This window comes from Cygnus atratus, chromosome 1, assembly GCF_013377495.2.
Source record: "Cygnus atratus isolate AKBS03 ecotype Queensland, Australia chromosome 1, CAtr_DNAZoo_HiC_assembly, whole genome shotgun sequence".
In the NCBI taxonomy this organism is placed as follows: Eukaryota; Metazoa; Chordata; class Aves; order Anseriformes; family Anatidae; genus Cygnus; species Cygnus atratus.
In genome coordinates, this window is record NC_066362.1 from 64,921,181 (window position 1) to 64,941,638 (window position 20,458).

General features: G+C 38.7%; 1 protein-coding gene across 6 annotated transcripts in view; it reads left to right on the forward strand.

Annotated features, from left to right (window-relative positions):
* Nucleotides 1–20,458, forward strand: part of ERC1 (ELKS/RAB6-interacting/CAST family member 1) — a 307,518-nt gene that overhangs the window by 51,356 nt on the left and 235,704 nt on the right. For all 6 annotated transcript variants that reach the window (XM_035550781.2, XM_035550783.2, XM_035550786.2 and 3 more), the window contains exon 3: nucleotides 14,687–15,103. In XM_035550781.2, the coding sequence (XP_035406674.1) occupies nucleotides 14,687–15,103 (417 nt within the window). The remainder of the gene's footprint in view (nucleotides 1–14,686; nucleotides 15,104–20,458) is intronic.

A 20,458-nucleotide genomic window follows, 5' to 3' on the forward strand; every position in this document is an offset into this window, starting at 1 on the left:
AAAAAGGAATTAAACACTGCTGCATTTTACTTTTGCTCTATTTCGTGACTAATGAGTACTTTCTGTAAAGCCAAGAGAGTGTGTGGGGCTGGGAAGGAGGGGGGATATTTATTTCTCAGGGAAAGTTCAGTCAGTTATTCTGAAGTGTACCTTAAACTGTAAATAAGTCTTAGCACTGGCCCTTCAATCTTGCAGTGAGGTGGCTTAGAGGAAATCCATTCCCTAATTCTTTCTATGTCCTAGGACAAACCCAACAGACAAGAATGCTAGACATCAGAAGCCACCTTGTTCTGTCTCCCTGAAGCTAGATGTGTAACACTAGATAAATGAGGTTATGAGATTCTCATTGTTACCAGCCCTTTCTAGTCTTCTTCTTCATAGTTCTGAATTAACAGACTCTGAGATTAGTATCTTTGTTCAGATGCTTGTGCCTTGCTTAAACTCTTGCTTAAGTTGGTGGATTGACACCTCAAACTCACAGCAGGGAATTCCATTCTCCTTTCTGTCTTAACAGTTGTTCATAGAGATGTATCAACAGATGAAGATGCTTCTCTGAATCATTTCTAAATGCAGAACACTTGGTTACAAGATAATTTGCATAAATGCATTTGAACCAGACCCAAAAAGCTAGATTTCTATCTATTTTATATCTATTTTTACAGATCTTGAACAATTGTGTTCTCAGTCTGGTATATTAAGAAGCAAGTGACTTCAGTCATTGCTCTGCAAGAAGCCTAACAGCATGACATATACTGCATGAATGACCATGTAGTAATGATTCATGAATACATAGTTCCTGAAAAATGTATTAAGAGCCAATATTCATTTGGAGAGCAATTTTTACCCTAAATGATTTTACGGACATAGTCTACACCAACTATCCATTTTGATGGGAAATGCAAGACTGTTCTCAGTGTTTGGTAGTTTAATGTTTATTATGGTGAACCCAGATCTTGTTTTTGTGCTTCTATCTGTTCCCTTGATTCCTTGAATGATATGCAAGGTTAGACAGGATGGTAGTAAAGCTTTCCACTGACAAAAGTCATTCTTGTTGTCCGTCCTATTGCAGATGTTCCTTTTAGCTAGTCCAATTCTCATTTTGATAAGATGCATTTCTGATGCTTACTGAGAACCCAACTTACTGCACCTCATGGCTTGAGTGCTAGGAAGATGTCTACAGGGAAGAACGACTCTTCTAAATGGAAAACTTTTCTGTGTTGCTATTTTCACCACAGATGAAAAGATCCAGTAAAGAGTTTCATAATGAAAATCCTTGATTGTGCTTCCAAAGCAGCATGTGAGCCAAGCATCTACCACTGTCATGGTACTTCTAGCAGGAGTTTGAATGCCCCAGTCCAGGTGCAGCACCTTGCACTTGGCGTGGTTGAACCGCATGTTTTTTGCACAGGAGCTTATTGCTTGAACTCAATCAAAGGGATGTTGTGTTACCTCTTATAGGTCACAGAATGTTCCTTTATAACGTAGTGCAATGTGCTGCACTCTGCTTTGCCCTCAAAGGCGCTCCTGTCATTTCAGCAGGAGGGTAAGTGCCAGAGCATTGGGATCAGTGTTTTTTTAATGTTCTTTCACAGGGACAATGATTACTGCAGCCATATTCTAAATTTATCCCGAAATTCCAGTAACACATTTCATCTGCCTGTCTTCCCAAAACTACACTCAGCATAAGAGACTTGACATACCCAGAATAAACATGTTCAAGTCCCTTATTTGTGAATGTAGCCAATATTTTGTGGCTGAGAGCTGAGAAGATAACATGTGTAGTATCAAAAAGCAACAGGTTTGAAAAGGTTTAATTGAGGCCCACTGCTTATTGCTTTTTATTGTAAGTTCTGTCACAAATAATGAATTTCTACTTTTTTCCTTCATGCATTTGGAAGAAAATGAGAAAAACTATGAGGATGGAATGGATTCATATATTCCATGTGGCAAGGAAGTGATTTTGTTGTGAGAACTTCAAGCCCTAATCTTGCAAGATAGACATCAAGTGATTGCTGCCATTGTGGCTGACTGGTGCATTGATAACTCAAAAAAAGAAAAAAAAAAAAAAGAAAAAGCCCATACTTCCTGCTTTGAGAAGGGAGAATGACTAAGGGACTAAAGGTGTTTTTCTTTCCTTTTTTTTTTTATATAGCAGTGTAAAAATGATAGTCCTCTGTAGTGACTGATGATGCACCTGGGCAATGTTCTTGTTTCATATTATTTTAGGCCTTTTGAATTTGGGCCAGTTGAGGGTGGAAGTCTTCAATTATTTCATATTGTGGCTTAAAACAAGCAAAACACACACAGATGCTTTTTCAGGAAACTTGCAGAAGAATTGACAGGATTGTAAATGTGAGAAGATGCAATGCTTACAGTTATGTATTGGATAGAAAGCAGTTAAGGAGGCGTATTGGAGAAACTATGAGCAAGTAAAGCAAGAATGGAAGTATTACCATGATGTAACCAAATTGGTCCTATCTTCTTGTGAAGCAGTGGGATGGTGTGTTGGCCACACAGTGTCTCAGCACTCTGTACTTAAAAGTCAGCTCCATAAGCTGACTTTTCCCTTGCAACACTACCGTCTAATCAGAACAAGGAAAATTATAAGCAGCCAATGTCCTAATTCCTATTGTCCATCTCCTATGCTTTTCTTGCTTCCAGCTCCCAATTCCAGCTCCTGGCCATGGAATGAATTTGCACCCAGTCGCTGCAAACTGCTTGACCCAGGGTAGGATGTGAGCAGGCTGGCAAAACCTCATTCTGCATGCAGGCTGAGCAGCCGAGAGGCAACAGCTCTTCTGTGCTGTTGGTTCTGTCCCTGTCTTGGTTGAACACTGCAAAGACTCCCTTGGCAAAAACTTTTCATGTGTCGTAGTTTCAGCACAGTACCAGCCATTTGTTTTTTATGAGATCCTGGATGTCACATGTCCTATTATTTTACAGGATCAAAGGATCAAGTTCTGCATGTAGTCATATTTGTGGCCATATCATTTGATGCTTTTCTTTCTCTAGAAAACTTCTTTAAAAACAACAAATTTCAGTGCTTTCAGAGTGCTGGTGAGCTTCTGTCCAAGTTTTATGATTTGGTCTGGTGGGGCTAGCAAATCTTTCATTTCTTCAACTGGGTAGTGGGCTCTTGCAATCTCATCTCAGTAACTCAATTTCTGGACAGCAATGCTTTTTATTAACCTGCTATAGTCTGAAAACTCCTTAATCCTGTCATTCTGGAGAGAGTATTTCCTAAACCACCAAAATGCCACAAGTTTGGAAAAAAATACTGTTGTGGTCACTAATTATAGTCTGTGAGCATCAGATAGGTCATGAGATCTTCCAGTATTACTTACAACTGTAGGTGCCACTATGCTGTGTTCCAGACTGGCAGGAAGAACTAAGTATTGTATTCACCTGCAGTAAGTTGCTTACAGTACTTTGCTGTGTGTGGGTAAGCAGAAGCTGAAAAGCTTACTGTTTGATATTAAAACTAATTCTTTGAAATCAATGTATTGGTTACAGCCTACCCTGTGATTGGTGCATCAGTCCACAGGAATCGTAAGCTTGAAATATTCAAAAAGCTTTGAAGATCAGGGCTACTCCATATTTTATACCTTTAGAGGTATAAAACCCTAGAGACGAATAGGGTTTATGCATGCCATAGAAGTTATTCAAAATATTTTGATCATATTCATGTTGGTTCATGCAAATGTGTATTGATATTTATATTGTAGTCACTCCAAACCACCTAGTATAAAAGGTTTTAAATTTGGGTGGGAGATGGCATGGGAATTGATGTGGATAAAGCAGTTGACTGCTTTCCTTGCATTTGTTTTTTATATATTATTCTTTCATTATCAATGATCAGCTGTTTTTCCTTTTTAGAGCTCAGGGTTGATGTGTGCGCATATCCTGGAAAATACTGAATATGAGATCAAAGGTTCCATAGCAGAGCACCTTTTATCTTGGATTGATTCCTTGCATCAGCTAATGGAAAGATGTATTTGCTGACCTCCCTAATAGAGTTGGCTAATAAGAATATGTTTTTGCAGAAGAGCTCCTATTAGCAAAATGAGTCATGTTTCATATAGAAGCTATTAATTTGAAAATATTAGGCACTTCTACACATGTAAATATTAATATTCTTCTTCTCTCAAGTACCATTATCATTTCTAACTACTTCCATGGGCTGAGGGGTTCACAAAATCTGTATGTGGCACTTAAACACCTGTTCCACCTATTCAGTTCATGCAACATTTAGAAGTAATCTATACTGTGGATGAAATTGAGTTCTAGTGTGTTGCATAGCCATGCAAAACACCATAAGATGGAGTTCGATAAGATCTATAATGGCTGGCCTGAGTATGGATCAGTCTGATGTTTGTGTGTTTGTGTTTTTTTTTCCTCCTCCAGAAACCTCTTACGTTAAGACCCGTTTTATCAACACAATTTGTGACAAAGGAAGTTGGTGCTTGCCAAATAAAGGAGACAGAAATTGTAATGAATTACCTTCCTGCAGTGAGAAAGGAGGCTAAGGGGCAATCTTATCACTGTCCGTAAATAGCCGAAGGGAGTGTGCAAAGAGGATGGAGCCAGGCTCTTTTCAGTGGTGCCTGGTGCTGGGACAAGAGGCAGTGGGCACAAACTGGAACACAGGAGGTTCCCTCTGAACACCAGGCAGCCCTTCTGTGCTGTGCAGGTGACAGAGAGCTGGCACAGGTTGCCCAGAGAGGCTGTGGAGTCTCCTCCTTGGAGACCTTCCAAAGTCACCTGGAGGTGGTCCCAGGCAACCTGTTCTGGGTGGCCCTGCTTGAGCAGGGATTGGACCAGATGGACCCAGGGGTCCCTTCCGAACTCAACCATTCTGTGATTCTGTAATGAATAAAACTGCATATACATAAGGGCTTTGCTTCTTTGTCAGCACAGAAGCAAATAATCAAAGCTTGTATCTGTATATAAATAAAAGATGGTATTTAAGTAGTGTAGTACTAACCCAATTTGGATAGTCTCACGGGAAATTAAATGAGGTTAAAATCAGTACAGAAATTGTCAGTGTTGCTCATTTGTAGAATGTCATTTTTTTTGTCAAATGACAGTTAATTCATAAAAAAATTGTTTAAATAATTGAACATGTTTACATTTGACTGAATTGATTTTTCATTCTGCTGTGTAAACACTGGTATACCATCAAGGTAGCTTCTTGGTAGACCATTTTTGATTTTCCAATCTTTCTCCTGGTGAAAATCAGTGTAGGGATAGAGCTAGTTCATATTGTTTATATTTTATTATTGCTTTGTCACAAATATATCATCTCAGATTTAAGAAATCCCTCAGCTACAGATGCTGGGAGAGTATACTAGAAAAGAATTACTATACTATTACTATATATTCACCCTCTTATGGTTTTCCTCAGGTATTCTCTTTCAGCAACGTTGAAGGTAGTATACAGGACAAGATGAAATCAATGTGGTTTACTTCCTTATGTTTTCTATCAGTCCATATGATGACAGGTTTATTTTTATTGTCCATCAAAGATGATTTCTGGCCCTGAGAAACAGTGTTTCTGTGCACCCACTCTGCTAGATAAGGCAATAATAAGTCCCGACACACTAATTTTAGCAGTATTGGTCGTTTGCTTGGCTTACCTACTATCGATCCTTTTTTACAGCAAAACTGCAGGTTAAAAAAGCTGAAGTAGATAGATAGGGCGCTCTCTTTACCTTCATTAGTTATTTGCTTTAGATGCCTCAATCCTAGCAATGCGAACAAATACATGTAAATATATCCTGGGCAGGGATTTTCTCAATAGTATCTGACATATTTAATACATGTCTCTTATTTGTTCACCGGAGCACCTTAGCTGCTGAGCTTCCTGGTGTGTTTGTTATGCTGTTTACTCTTTCTTATCATCTCCTTTTCCCTTCCCTGATACAGAAGAATACAGAAATCACAACCCAGAATGGGATGAGCTTTCTTTTCCACTTGGGGGACTAGGGATTAAGACTGTCATCATCAGAATCTTCTGAGGTTCTGGGCAGTGATAAAGTGGCAGAAATAAATGTTTGAGACAACTCAACTAGGAATTGTCTTAACCAGACAATTGTTATCCCCTAATCCTTGAATCTACTTTTTCTTGGTATTGCATGGTGAAAAATATAGTTTGTGATAGTACAGAGACATGTTGTTAAAGACTTTCTGTATTAAAATGCATTTAAAAGCACACTTCTGAAAAGGAAAAAATACGTTATTTTTTTCCCTGTACCCATTTTCACTCTTCAGTACTGTTTTTTTGGTAGCCCTATGTGTTGGTAAGGCATATGCAGGAAGGGGATAGAGCTTATGTTCATACAGGGGAACTACATCCTATGTTCCTGGTTTCTGCAGTCAATTTCTGTGTAGATGCACATGAGAAAGTAGATAGTTACCCACCCAGTTCCCCTCTCCCGCGCCCAGGATTGTAGACTTCTGAAACTAGACTTGGGCAGAATCTTGTAAACCAAGGACTTGATAACTGGACTTATATTTTCTTCTGCGGGTTTATGATTCTCACAATAAATATGTGGCTTTTACTCCCATTCAGTCAAGAACTGAACTCATCTTCAGAACCTGGAAGTTCTTAGCTAGTATGTTGCTGATGCTTATTAGTCAGAAAAAGTAATCACTTTCTCAGGATGATGCTTACAGCAGTGTAACTTCGGCTTTGCAGATATCTCTTGATCATGATCACAAGGTTTGTACCTGTGACTATAGAGAACATATTGGCATACCTAGAAAAAAATCAAATGGAAATTCTGCTGTTGTCTATAATACATTGAAGTGATCTTTTTTTCTCCCGTTCCCCATGAAATAAGATTTTGTGAAAAGCCTAACATCATGATTTATTACTAGGGATGGATCAAGAAATTTGTACAATGATGGCTCATTGGAATCTCCATCATCAACACAGAGTAACACTGTGTTGTTAATGAAGTCTGTTACGCTTTTGCAGTGACACTTTGTCTTTAGTGATGGTTCTGTCAGAGTTTAGAAATCCCATCTTCTGAAGCTGAAGTAGATAGATGATGGTCATGTCTGTCATCTAAACCAGGTGTAGCCATGTTTGTGCTGTCACAAATCAATGCTATTTTTACAGATCAATTACTCTTTAACAATGTGTTTAGTTCCTATGTGGCAATCATAATATATTTCCGCAGATGTTGGATCTCGAATTTTGTGGTCTGGACTAACAAGTTTCTTACAGCAGGTGAGAAAACAATCTCAAAAAAAAAAAAAAAAGTATGTGCACAAATTTCTTCAAAATAAGTTATGCTTTTTAGTGTATCAGGTATTCTATAGAAACTTCCCGTATACTTGTTTTACTCCTTGAAAATATAAATAGCTTACTTTTTTCCTTTGCCAGATAAGCTGTTTAATATTTATGGTAGATGAATATTTTTCATGTGAGCATTTGCCACTGAATAACTGGTATACTGTATTTTTTGTTTTACCTTGCAGCTGTTTTGATGCCATCTACCTGTACACTTAGTATGAAGCTAATGAATTGCAGTTTTGGTTCTTCTGTGGCTACAAGTTTACCAGTTGTTTCTGGTCTGCTTACTTTTGGAGTTTAAATTCATTTCTGCTGTTTTGCATGTGTGCATGTAGGGGTTTTTCGTTTGTTTTTGTACAGACGGGAGGACGCTGCACACTGCCCCCTTAAACCAAGTGAGTTACTTTATGTCAGTCTAGTTCAGCTGAAAAATGTATTGCTGACAACTTAAGCTCTTTATAACATTTTTTTATTATCTTGCCCTTCTGCTGTTTCAGAGGTAATGCAATGTATGTTTGTCTTTAACATACAAGTCTATTTCTTTGGCTCTCACAACTTAAATCCTATTACAGTCATAGCTGTATTTTCTATCAGAGCTAAACATTATAAAAATCATCCATTCATTTCCATTCAAATAAGGGTTTTGAAGCCCCTGATCCATTTTACAAGGGAATATGTAGCGTTTCTGGAACTGGCAAGTTCTGTTTCATCCCAGCCCTGCTGGACACCTGACATTAGCCCTTTTATTCAGTTTCTTTGCGTGGGCTGCAGCTGAATGTCAGCAGGGACTCCCTCAGATAGCCAGGCCTTTGCTTCTACAGTACATTCAGCAGAACCTATTTCCCAGAAAGGCTGCCAAAACATTAACTCTTTGAGAATGGGAGAGAGTGATTTCCCATAGTGACCAAACTCTGTTCTAGCATTTGGCATGGGATCGCTTTTGAGCTTAATGGAGTTCATCCTCTTACTGAAGTTTGAAATGCCTTCATTGTGAAGAACACTAAAGGAATTGTCATAATACAAAACTTTGTGATTGTGCATGCAGATTTACTGGCAAGAAAAGCACATTCACGGACTCCTGTAGGTTCTGTCATTTGCTGTTACTCCACATTTGAAGGTAGACCTTACTGAATTGTCCTTTGGACATAAAACATACTGTAATTACTGTTTCTGTATTTTTAGAGTAGTAGCAATGTAGTCACGTTGACCTAAAGATAAAAATAAGGCTGTTTTTGTTAGGTACTCCAAGTGTATCTATTTCAGACTTTGAAGGGCTTTCCTGGCATTAAGTTTGTCTTTTTTTTTTTTTTTTTCACCCCCAACTATAAAAAGAGGTGGCTGAATAAAAGAGATTACCTATAAACTGGCATCTTCAGAAACCTGTTTTTTGGTCAATTAGCACATTAGATCTGTCTCTTTCTTTTTTTTTTTTTTCCTTCATCCCTGGGTTGTACCCAGAAATATGTGATACAACAAATGCAAACTTGTCCTATGTCTTTCCAAGCACTTACTGTTTTCTACATGAAGAACAGCTTGATCACTGAGCAGATTCACAGAAAACTGCCAAATACATGTACATCGTAAAGCTGTCTTTTAGTACAGGATGTCTTGGCATTATGGTTTTACAGTAGAAGTAATCAGGAAATTTTCAGGAGCTAAGTTTGTCAATAATGTTAATGAGAAAATTTATTGAATCTGCAAATATCAGCAAAACTTTTGTTAGGAAAAGATTTCTTCCCTCTGCAGTGGAACTTCTGATTAAAAATTAGAAAAGAGTGAGATGAGATCAACCCTTCAGCAGGAAATAGACTTACTCAGGGATGCATGCTGCAGTGTGAGAGATTGTAAGGGGCATCTTGTCTAATTCAAAGACCTTGAGCTGAGATTCAGCTTCCCTTTATGGCACTTTGATTTGAGAGATGTAGGCTCAAATTTCTAAGCCAGTCACTAGTCAGATATTTATACAAAGTAGAATCTCTCAGTCCTTTCTGTAAGAATTCCTTGTTAGAGATCCACCCCAAACCAGCTTATTGTCTGCTGACCAAACGTGTATGTTTGGAATGCATGAAGATGGTGAACAAGAGCTTGAATAGTTGTTTCCTAGGCTGAAACTCTACTAATACTGCACATGTATCTTAGTGGGACCTCTTTCCTCCCCTTCCTTGCCACCACCCCATATTCCCTTGCTCATGAACATGAGAGGCCTCAGTGTTCTCCCAGTGTAAGAGGATGTACATATATATATATATATACACACACATATATATATGTGTGTGTGTGTATATATATATATATGAGTTCTGCAGAATGTAAAAATGCTTCCCACCCCACTGTGACGGATTTCTGTGACACAGTGTTGTATAACTGCATGTCATGTTTTTCCTTGTTGCTGGGGAAGGGTAGGTTCTTAGCTTCCTCTTTCCTGATTGTTGACAGGTATCCCCAGAACATACTGATTTTTTTTTTCTTGGTATTCTAAAAATTGTGATTTCTGTGCTTAACCTACTTAGAATTTAAATCCAGAAGATTAAAGAGAACTTAACTACAGAAGTGTTCAAAGCCTAGGTACCTTGCCTCTATTGCAGATCCCACAGTTCTAATTTAGGCATTCAGCCTTCTTGAATAAAGGATGGGACGAGTTATGCATCGTATTAAGGTAGTTACAAAGACAGTATCTGCAGTGTGAATAACCTAAACAAGGCAATTAAAAACAAACACACAACTGCTTATTGAAATCTTAAACACCTTAGCTTGGTAGGTCAAGCTCTGTCTTGCCAGTATGAGTATGAATTCTTTCTTTTAGAAGTGTAGCACAATTTAATTCTTTCTCTCAAAATCATGCTGGTAGCAATGCTTGCCTCCTTTTTGATCTAAGGGTTAAAATGGAGATCTTGGCTGTAAAGTATTGACTAAATTCCCTTTTCAGTCTCAGGATGTTAAAATCCACTTCTTCCACTGCCTTTGGAATGGTAAGATGATAAACATTTAAATTAATTGGAAGAATTGCTCTTCAGGTCTTTCTGTGTTTGTGTGTGCAACCAAATAGAATACGAAACTATGCTCTCCGGTAATTTCCATCAGGCTTACAGATTCTTTAAATATTTCATGCAAAATAGAAAAGCTTCGATGGGGAGAGGTGAACAGAGCAGCCTGCAGCAAGGTTCCCAAACTCACCAGTACAGCAAGGGGTGTGTTGCATTACCCTAAGCCCACAACAACAGGGATTTTTTGTGAACCGAATACAAGGAACTTCTGTATCATTGACTGTATTCATACTGTAGGTTGGAAACTCAAGTAACCAATCTGCCAAGGTGAGGGACATGTGAATTTGAATCCTGTTAGGCAGAGTAGGAGATTGAATCATGTTCTTCTGCTTGCAGATGTAAATTTTGTGCTGCAGATGAAAGGCAGCCCTTGCCCTTGTGTAGAGCCCCATTAACAAACTTTTAAGTTGCCCCATGGAGGTAAGGTAGGCAGAGGAACAGCTGGTAAGAGGTTGTTTGCACCTTGGGTGTTTACATTTGAATTGGGCCAAAAGGGGCTTAGTACTGCAAAGACAGAAGTACTTTAGGCATAACCAGAAATACCCTTACTAGGGAGATATGCTCCCAAAAATATCTTTGTAATTTGCAGATGTAGTTATAATTTGTAGTGATGCTTAAAAACCAACTTTCATTACTGGAAAAAACAGGGAATCCTCAAGGTCTGAAATAAGAGCAATAAGCTTCAAGCAAAGTACAGGTCGAATATAATTGCTTTAACTACGTTAACTTTATTAAACTATGGAGGAGTGTGATTGGTACTTTACCCAGCAGAATAGGATGTAACCAAGCTCAGTGGGATTAAAGGTATTTTTACTTGTCTATTCCTAGATGAGATAATTTCAGCAGTATTTTTTAAGTCAGATTGAGGGTCCTAGAAATCCAATTAACATCGGTGGCTAATATTATATGAACGTGGAAAAGATTTTGCCTTTCTGGGATAGTCACTGATTTAAAAGTGAAGTCTAAGAAATGGATGAGAAGTTGATAAGACTTGTCTGCTCCTTCAGAGGGAAAAGGACGTTTTCTTTGAAATGATGTGGAAGGAGAGCTATGATAACTGAAAAACTGGTTTATTTATGATGCCAACTAATAAAAGTTGGTTAAATAATGTTTCATTATTCTGAAAATCATAAAAATTTGTTGGAAAGCAGAGCAAAGAACCCATTTTGCATACCTCTTTCATGTTGGAAAGGAGTGGGTGTCTAAAGCATAGAACAATATTCTGTGGCTTGTTTTCTAGCTCCTTTGCACATAATGAAGTTTTTCAGCTGAGCAGCTTGGAGAAGAGTGATCAGGGTTAACCCCTCCTCTCTTCCATAGCTCTTAATTTTCCCTGGGAAACTGCATTCATTGCAGTTGCTGACCAGTTCTTTCCTTGCTTAAAACTGATGGATTCCCTTATGTGCCATTTGTCATTGGATTTAAATTTTATTTCACATCCTGTTTCTGAATTGTATGACAGATTTTGGTTCTTTGGCCCAGAAGTTATAATAGGGTCTTTCCCAGCTTTGGGGGAGATAATTTCTGTGGGTCTATGAGACGCAACATTTGCCTATGTAACCCGAAATGAGATTCGCAGCAGATCAAGTGATTAAAATTCGAATGCAGGAATTTGGTTGTGGTGGTTTAGTCCATTGATGTTTATAAATAACTGAAGTTTGATTCCGAGACAACACTGAGTAGAGGAAGTCATTTCATTTAGTAGATGATGTGGTTGCTCAGAAGAAGCTCTTTTCTTGCTTGGGAGAAAGGAAATGCTGAGGAGGCAGTATGTGGAGAGGCAGGTGGAAGCATGCGGGAGCTTGTTAGCTGGAAGAACAACACACAGCTGGGCTCTGCATAAGTAAGGCTTCTCAAAGCCATATTTACAAATGGAATCAACTCCTGTGGAATTGTAAAGTTGTATCTAGTTAGGTAATTTAGTTTTAAGTTTAAGGAAATTTAAGGATATTTTCTTGCTTCTGCTGGTAAGTTCTACTGATTTTATTCATGTTATATAGGTACAGATAAGGCAAACCTTTTCATGAGCACGGTAGATTTTTTCTTACAGCTCGATCACTGTATGTTAATTGAACAGATTGTAGTAGCTTTGATTGCCTACCTGCACGCTGGCACACTTGTAGTAGTGCCTCAGGTTGAAAGCTTAGAGGTTTTCTGACATTCTTACTCTGGCTGTGGTTTGGAGGAATGACAAAGAATGAAAATGGAAATCTGCATTTAAAAAAAAAAAAAAGTGTTGACTAAAAAGGTTTCCAAATCCAAACTGATTCCCTTGAGATGTTTCTATTCTTCTCTTGTACTATTGAATGTCAACTTGAAAATAAATCTGAGTGCCTACCAATATATAAATGCAATCTACATTTAAGAAGAGTAATTAATTATCCCCTAACCTAATAAATCTGTGCCAAGTTATCACACAGATTCTATGACCTATTTTTTTAGATTAATAGCATGACTAACTGCCAACTATTGTGTTATTGAAATAGAAGAAAAGGCAATTATAGCACCTTAAATCAGTCATGAAGCTACACATTTAAGCTGATTTCAGTTTATGTTGATAACATAAAGGATAGTTCCACTTTTGTCTCTACCAGCTCCTTGGCTGCACATTCCCAACCCTATATTGTGCCAGGATCAGCACTGGTGTAGTCACTCCATCAGCTGCATCAGAGATCTGGCTGGAAAGACTCTGTGTTGCTGTGGCTGGTTTTCAGCCCAGTTTTCAGTGACAACCACTTAAGAGAACCGAACTGTCCTCTTATAGGCCAGAACACAAAAGAAGTACTTCTTCTGGAGTTTTGACCTTTGTAAAGAAAATGGGATTTGACTGCCTTTATGCATCATTCCATACAACCAATCTGACTGTTAAATCTAAAATGTGTTAAAGAGAGAATATAGTATTTGCAGTACATATATCTAGCTATTGTATTTTCATAGTATCATAAAATTACAAAATAGCTGAGGGTGGAAGAAACCTCTGGAGGTCATCTGGTCCAACACCCTTGGTCAAGCAGGGCCACCTAGAACAGGTTGCTCACGACTGTGTCCAGACAGTTTTTGAATATCCTTTAGGAATTCTTTATAGTAATTGCGATAAATACATTTTTGAAGTAATATTTCAACCTAAATCTTTTTACATCTTCTCTTTCACAAATGTTTGAGTGAAATGAGCTACTTGAATTTATGTCAAACATACGAAATAGGCACCATCTTCACATTACAGACCTTAACAGTGTGTTTCCTGCATCAAGTCTGATAACAGTTTATAATACTAACTTATTCTTTAGTCCTGGTGAATACTGGAAATAACTGTATTGCAGATGTTGATTTCTGTAATACAAAAGTAGACCCCAGAGAACAAGCCATCTGACTTGTTTACATTCAGACTAAATTGTGAGCACATCTGCCACTCTCAAGAAGCGAGTCGAGATATATCACTCAGTGGGTATCTCATCCCTGGTATCAGACCTTTGTTCAGCATGTTAGTACTTCCCTCTTATTGTCTTAATACTTCTGTCTTACAGAGAGGAACACAAATGTTTATCTATATATGAAGTAAAGACTTTTTCCCAGGCAAACTGTGCTTCTCCTATTTTATCGCACTTATATTATCTCACTGTATTCATAGTCATTGAGATAGGATTTATTGTCTTGCACAACCACAAATTACTGCTGATCATTGGATTGACTGCACATTCTTATGTGTAAGGCAGCAGTCTCTGTTCTCTACTAAGATCCTCATGCATAAAATTGTATGCACCCCAGTCAGCATATATCCATTTTTCTGTAGTTGTATTTCTTTTTGACATGATAAAGCCTCATCTGTAAGTCAACTGAGATCTGTACTAAGTATAGTGTCACTACTGAAGACCTAGGGGAGCCTCCGTGGCTGATTACATTTTATTAAATAGTACATATATTCTTATAGACATGTGTCCCTTTGCTTTGTCAAGAGAGTAATTTTCATCTAGGACTTCTTATGCAGAATTCTTCTGTAGCATAGACGAATACTTGGAAAAAGAATATTCAAAGCTCTCAGATTTCGCCTACCAACATTTTTGGATTTGAAATGGTGACTCACTCAGGTTGGTGGAATTGGGAGTATCACTCAGGAAGATTTCTAGTGTTAAACAACTTCTACCATGCATAAAAGAAGGGACTTGAAAGTACTATAGAAAACCTAGTTTCTTCTCTTAAATTCTGCTTTCAAAAAACAATATTGTTCTGTCAGTGTTGAAGTTTCCTCTTTGTTGGTAGTTGAGGAAGACTGAAGTGGTTCATATTGTTCTTTTTATTTCTCCAGTGGAGGGAATCCTCTGATTTTGTTTGTTTATTCTTTCAGCATATGCAGATGACTATCCAGGCTCTCCAAGATGAACTGCGGATCCAGCGGGACCTGAATCAACTGTTTCAGCAGGACAGCAGCACTAGAACCAGTGAGCCCTTTGTGGCAGAGCTGACAGAGGAGAACTTCCAACGACTTCATGCAGAGCATGAACGCCAGGCCAAGGAACTCTTCCTGCTACGTAAAACCTTAGAAGAGATGGAACTGCGTATTGAGACACAGAAACAGACCTTAAATGCACGTGATGAGTCCATCAAAAAGCTGCTGGAGATGCTGCAGAGTAAAGGTCTGTCAGCAAAAGCCACTGAGGAAGATCATGAGCGAACAAGACGGTTGGCTGAAGCAGAGATGCATGTACACCACTTGGAGAGCCTTCTCGAACAGAAGGAAAAAGAAAACAACATGCTGAGAGAGGTAAGTGACCAAGCTCTGGGTTCATCTCCGGTCTTCATCTCTAGTTCTCAATCTCCTCTCCTTTCCATTTCACATCTGTAAGGAAAGAATTTTACATCCTGTCTATAAGCTGTATTTTACATTGCAGACAACAGAATTTGTCCCTGTCTTAAAACTTCCTTGTGTGTGATTTCCTGTGGTTTGTGCCTTAGGCCCCACTTTCCCCATTGCCCCCATGTGAAACTCTGGAAGTGAATTGACACATGGACTGTAAAATGTATTCTTCCATTCAATTTTAGCTTCAGTGAAAGTAGCTACCTGTATTTAGGAGAGAGCTGAGAGAAATCTTTGCAGGAGTAATGGATGATTGCTCTACAGTTTCCATGGAAACAGTCGTCTTGCTGTGAAGGGTATTTGATAAAACTATTAGCTGCCCTGGATGCACAGCCAAAAAAAAATTACTTAAAGGGACACTGCTGAAAATGTTGCAATCCCTTCCCCCATTTCTCTTAAAACAGAAAAGAAAACACGCTATTACGTCTGTATCGCACAGTAGTAGGGTAGTATGATGACAGGCGTTCTTCACTACTAACTATCCCAAACTAATTACAGTAAAATTTAGGATACCGATAATACGAGTATCTTAGAAAAATAAAGGAAAATAAATAAGGTGTGGTGTAGCCAGTGTCATTAAATTCCTTGACGTTAAGTGCATTTTCCACTTGTAGTCAACCAGCCTTCTAAAGCATTCTAATACTGACTTCTCAAAGGCTAGTAACTCAGTGTGTGTTATGTATCTACACAGGCACGTATTCACTAATTATATGATTTTCTGTAAAGATTATTTAATATACATCTCTAGATTGAATGCATGAATTGATAGCTATAGATGTATGTATAATGTGTGCATGTGAATCTATGACTTGTTTTGTACATTGTATATCTGTTTTGTGGTTCAGCATTTTTTTTTGAAAGCCTGACATATACACAAGATCTAACCCCCCTCTCTAAGAAGGCGGGGAAGCAAGGTCTTGCAAAAAGGTTTTTGAAATGAGTGTTGTGAGCAAATAAATACTTCCTAATATCTCTTATATGTTTTCCATGGCCCGACCCATTGTACTTGTGCTCTTGTAATAAGTATTTATATAAGAAAGCAAGACCCCATTGCATTTCTGAGTCAGATTTAGGCCAGATTTAGTTTTTTTAGAGCAGTAATCTCTTGAGCGTCTGGAGTGAAGATAATATGATTCCAGAGTTTCTACACTACAGTTTTTCCTTTATTTAGCGACCAATGATAATTCTGTTCCAATTCTTGTATCTATTTCAGGAAGAGCCCCAAATGGCTTCTATTTGTTTCTGCTGTAAGTCCGGCAACGTAAATGAAAAGCTGGCAGGAGCTGTGTAATTTTTTTTAGGAATGCGGTTTCTTTTGTTTCTGCTCAATAATGGGTAGATGTTGAAAGATAAGAATTCTCTCTTCATTCACACGTCTGGAAATCATCAATTATTTAAATCTTAATGTTTATGGTAAATGATTTCCTGGAGAAGGTAGAGATGACATTGATTTTCTAAGTGCAAATGCCATTTATCTAACATACTTTAATTACTCTTTACTGCCAACCCATTTCTAATGCACTGAGAAGGATAAGCTGGGAATTCTGTAACTTGTAGCTCAAGCTGTTGATAGGGTGCAGAATCCAGCCTTGAAGCTGAGCACCCTAGGAGCCTCAGAGACATGGTGCTATGTAAGAGATGCCAAGCTATTTCCATATTGAACTGGGCCTTGTCAAGGAGGGTTCATTAGCACCCATGTGTTATTCTTGAGCTCCAAGCTAGACTATGCTGACAACTCAGGCTCGTCTGCACGAGAGCTGTGATTTAATGCCAACAGGCAGCTGAGCACCACCCAGCCACTTGCTCACTCTCCCCAGGTGGGATGGGGGAGAGAACAGGAAAGGTAAAAGTGTGAGAACTCATGGGCTGGGATAAAGAGTGTTTACTGGGTAAAGCAAAAGCCATGCATGCAAGCAAAGCAAACCAAGGAATTCATTCTCTGCTTCCCATCAGCAAGCAGGAGTTCAGCCACTTCCAGGAAAGCAGGGCTCAGCATGCATAATGGTTTCTTGGGAAAAATGCCATCACCCTGAACATCCCCCCCTTCCTCCTTCTTTCCCCCAGCTTTTATTTCTGAGCATGATGCCATGTGGTATGGGACATTCCTTCGGTGAGCCTGGGCCAGCTGTTCTGGCTGTATCCACTCCCAGCTCCTGGTGCACCCGTAGCCTCCTTGCTGGCAGGCAGCACGAGAAGCTGAAAAGTGCTTGACTTGGTGTAAGGGCTGTTATGCAACAACTAAAACCATTGGTGTGTTATCAAAACTATTTCCATCGAAAATCCAAAACAGCATCATAAAAGCCTCTACAAAGAAAATTAACTCTGTCTCAGCCAAAACCATGACAATGAGTCTCATGTGTGGGGGTCCAGAAGGCTGGGGAAAATTAGGGTATGTTGCCGAACTGTTAGGTGACTACCTCTGAAGCAAGTTTACTACCTCAGGCTCGTAGACTCAAGCTAGTAAACTTGAAGAGTTCTTGGGCACCATGCTGCTGTGTTCTGCGAGATCTGGTTCATAGTTAATGTCACCATCCCACAATTGGAAGTGGTCTGTGTGCAGATCTTCCTAGGTCTATTTGCATCACTTTCTTCACCTAATCTTCCATTATCTGAATGTTTATCTGTATTTCCAAATCTGTAAGTTATTTTAGCCTTTTGATACCCCAAATACTAACTATGCAGTTTCTGAGCTGTCTTGAAGAAAGCCATCTACTTTCTTGATTGTTCTTTAACTGGTATTTCCAGTATCAGGAAAGGTATGCTAAACTCTTCTTTAAATACTGCTGTTAAAAGAAACAGTAATATCCCAAAGGGATATGCAAGAGCTGGGAGGTCATTGTGGATACTTTATGTTCTAACACATAAGAAAAGCTGAGAAAAACTTCAGTAGCAGTTTTGACCATCTTAGTCAAAGCAAGTTCTGAGGTGTCAGAATTCACAGGTACTATTTCTGAGTTACATGTGTATTATACTTTTGGTTAAAAAAAATACTAGGAATAATAATAAATGTCTGCATTCTGGAGGAAAAGGTATCCCTCTATTTTCCAACTTTGAAGCTTATGTGTAATTCAGATGGTGATGTTGTGACTCAAGGTCATCAGATGGTCTCTCAGATGGTGCAGCGGCCAGCAGTCTGACCTTCAAAAGTAAATACGTATTAATTGATTTCTTCAGCTACTGCTATTACTGTGATTGAAGAAAGGATTGCACTGATTTCCAAAGGAAAAGAAATTCTTAACAGAACCACAAGTCTGAGCTAAGAACGTAACTAAAGAATAGCTGTAGTGGTTCTGGCCAAGGATCACTTTATTGAAACAGTATTCTGTTTCAAATAGTGACCATACACAGACACCTTGGAATAGGTAAGAACAGGGCAAACACGTTACTTTTCTGTAACACTCTCCCATTTTCCAAACTGAACTTCTTGTGATTTGTCAGCTAAGTATCCTCCATGGATCTGCCATCCAAGTACGGCGTCAGTGTCTTACTCAGCCCATGTAGACTTTTGCAGCTGTGGCATCATCTTGTAAGTGGTTCTGTAGTTCTGCTCTCTTTTCTTTGGGGTTTGAACCTGTCTCCCAGTAGCTTCATTGATGGCTCCTTGTTCTTGCACTGGAAGACAGTGTACAGGTGATCACTACTGGGATTCTCTGTGCCAGTTGTGAGTTTGGATTTTTGTCGTGTCCCTTTCAAGTTCTTTCTTTTTGCAGGCTGAAGTCATTTGCTACTTAGTTGTTCCTCATGTAAAAGATATTTTATGTCTTTCACAATCTCCCAGAAAACTGTCTCAGTTTACCATATCCAGCCTATGAAACGGATTTTCCTTCAAATAGTGTGAGGTATCTCTGTTATCAGTTTGACTCTCTTGAATTTTTTTCCGAATGTTGTCCTGAATACCATGAAGCTCAAGTAATCTCTCCTTACATATCCAAAGGAAAGATCCTGTATCAAGCATAATGTAGGTTGTATTTGTCAACTCGCTGATACAGAGGGCAGTTGCTCATGAACACAAAATAATGAAAAATTAAATGTCTTATTGAACATCTGGATGCAGTGACTTCAGCAGATGACAGTGTGATTGCATCACATTCCTCTTCCCTAGAAAACAAGCTTAAGCTTCATAGCTTATAAAAAGATGTTGCTATTTTGAGGACCCCTCAAGTCTTAGTGAAAATTATTCATATTGCTGTTGGTATTTTAGACCTAACTTTCGGAAACAAGATTATTATCATACCAGCAAGAAATACTTGATGAAATCCAGCAGCTGGAGCTACAACTTTCAGAATAGCTCCTGACTGACGTTAACTGCCACTTCATTGTTCCAAACTCACCTGCTGCGGAATGATCAGCGATGGCAGTGACAGCACATAGCTCTAAAGATAACGAAGCTTGCTGTGCTCTTTTTGACATCCTTCCCACTCCTCCCAAAATGCTAAATGCACTGAGTAGAAATATGTTTTTTCTCCACTACACAGAGTAATAGATACATCAAATATCAGTGCAATTTATGGAAGAATATTGTGTGATTGTGTCCACATCTGATGTTCTAGAGACTAGGAGTACTACGGTCAAAGTACATTTCATAAGGACAGTCCAACACAATTACACCAACTTGGTTAATCCTTTCTCTTTTGAATTATTCATTACTATCTATCTTTAGGAATATATTTACATGAACAAAGACCTGTGATTATACACTAATAGTGTCACAGTCAATAAAGAGTAACTTCTTAAGAGTTTTTGGAAAAAAAAAAAAAAACTGGGCCAAATTTCCCATCTGCCTAGAAGAAAGGATAAAAACAAAACCATCTGCATTGTTTCTACCCAGGGGGAACAAAAATAGGCTGCTCAGTGTGTGTTATTGTCAGATACAGTAGACTTCAGTGGTGTTGTCCCATTTTCATATTCCTCCACAAGGGTTATCAGGACAGACTTTCCAATAGTGGTTCACGTGATGATGAGCTGTTTGTCTCTGGGTTGTTACCGGACACATACACGCTACCAACCGAATCTATCTTTGCTCACAGCAGTGCTATAGCATGCACTAACTGGAGTCCTCAGAATATACTCACACATCACTGCATTCCTTACGCTCAGATAGGGATAGCCTTTGATGTCTGCCATCCTAAGGACTGAGAAGGATGTATGAGAGGAAGTTCCCAAATGTGTTCTCTTTTCATTGGCTAGTGTTCTCAGTGGTATCTATATGTTACTCCTCTGAAGCCTTTAATTCCATAGTGCCTCATATAACATGCATTGAGA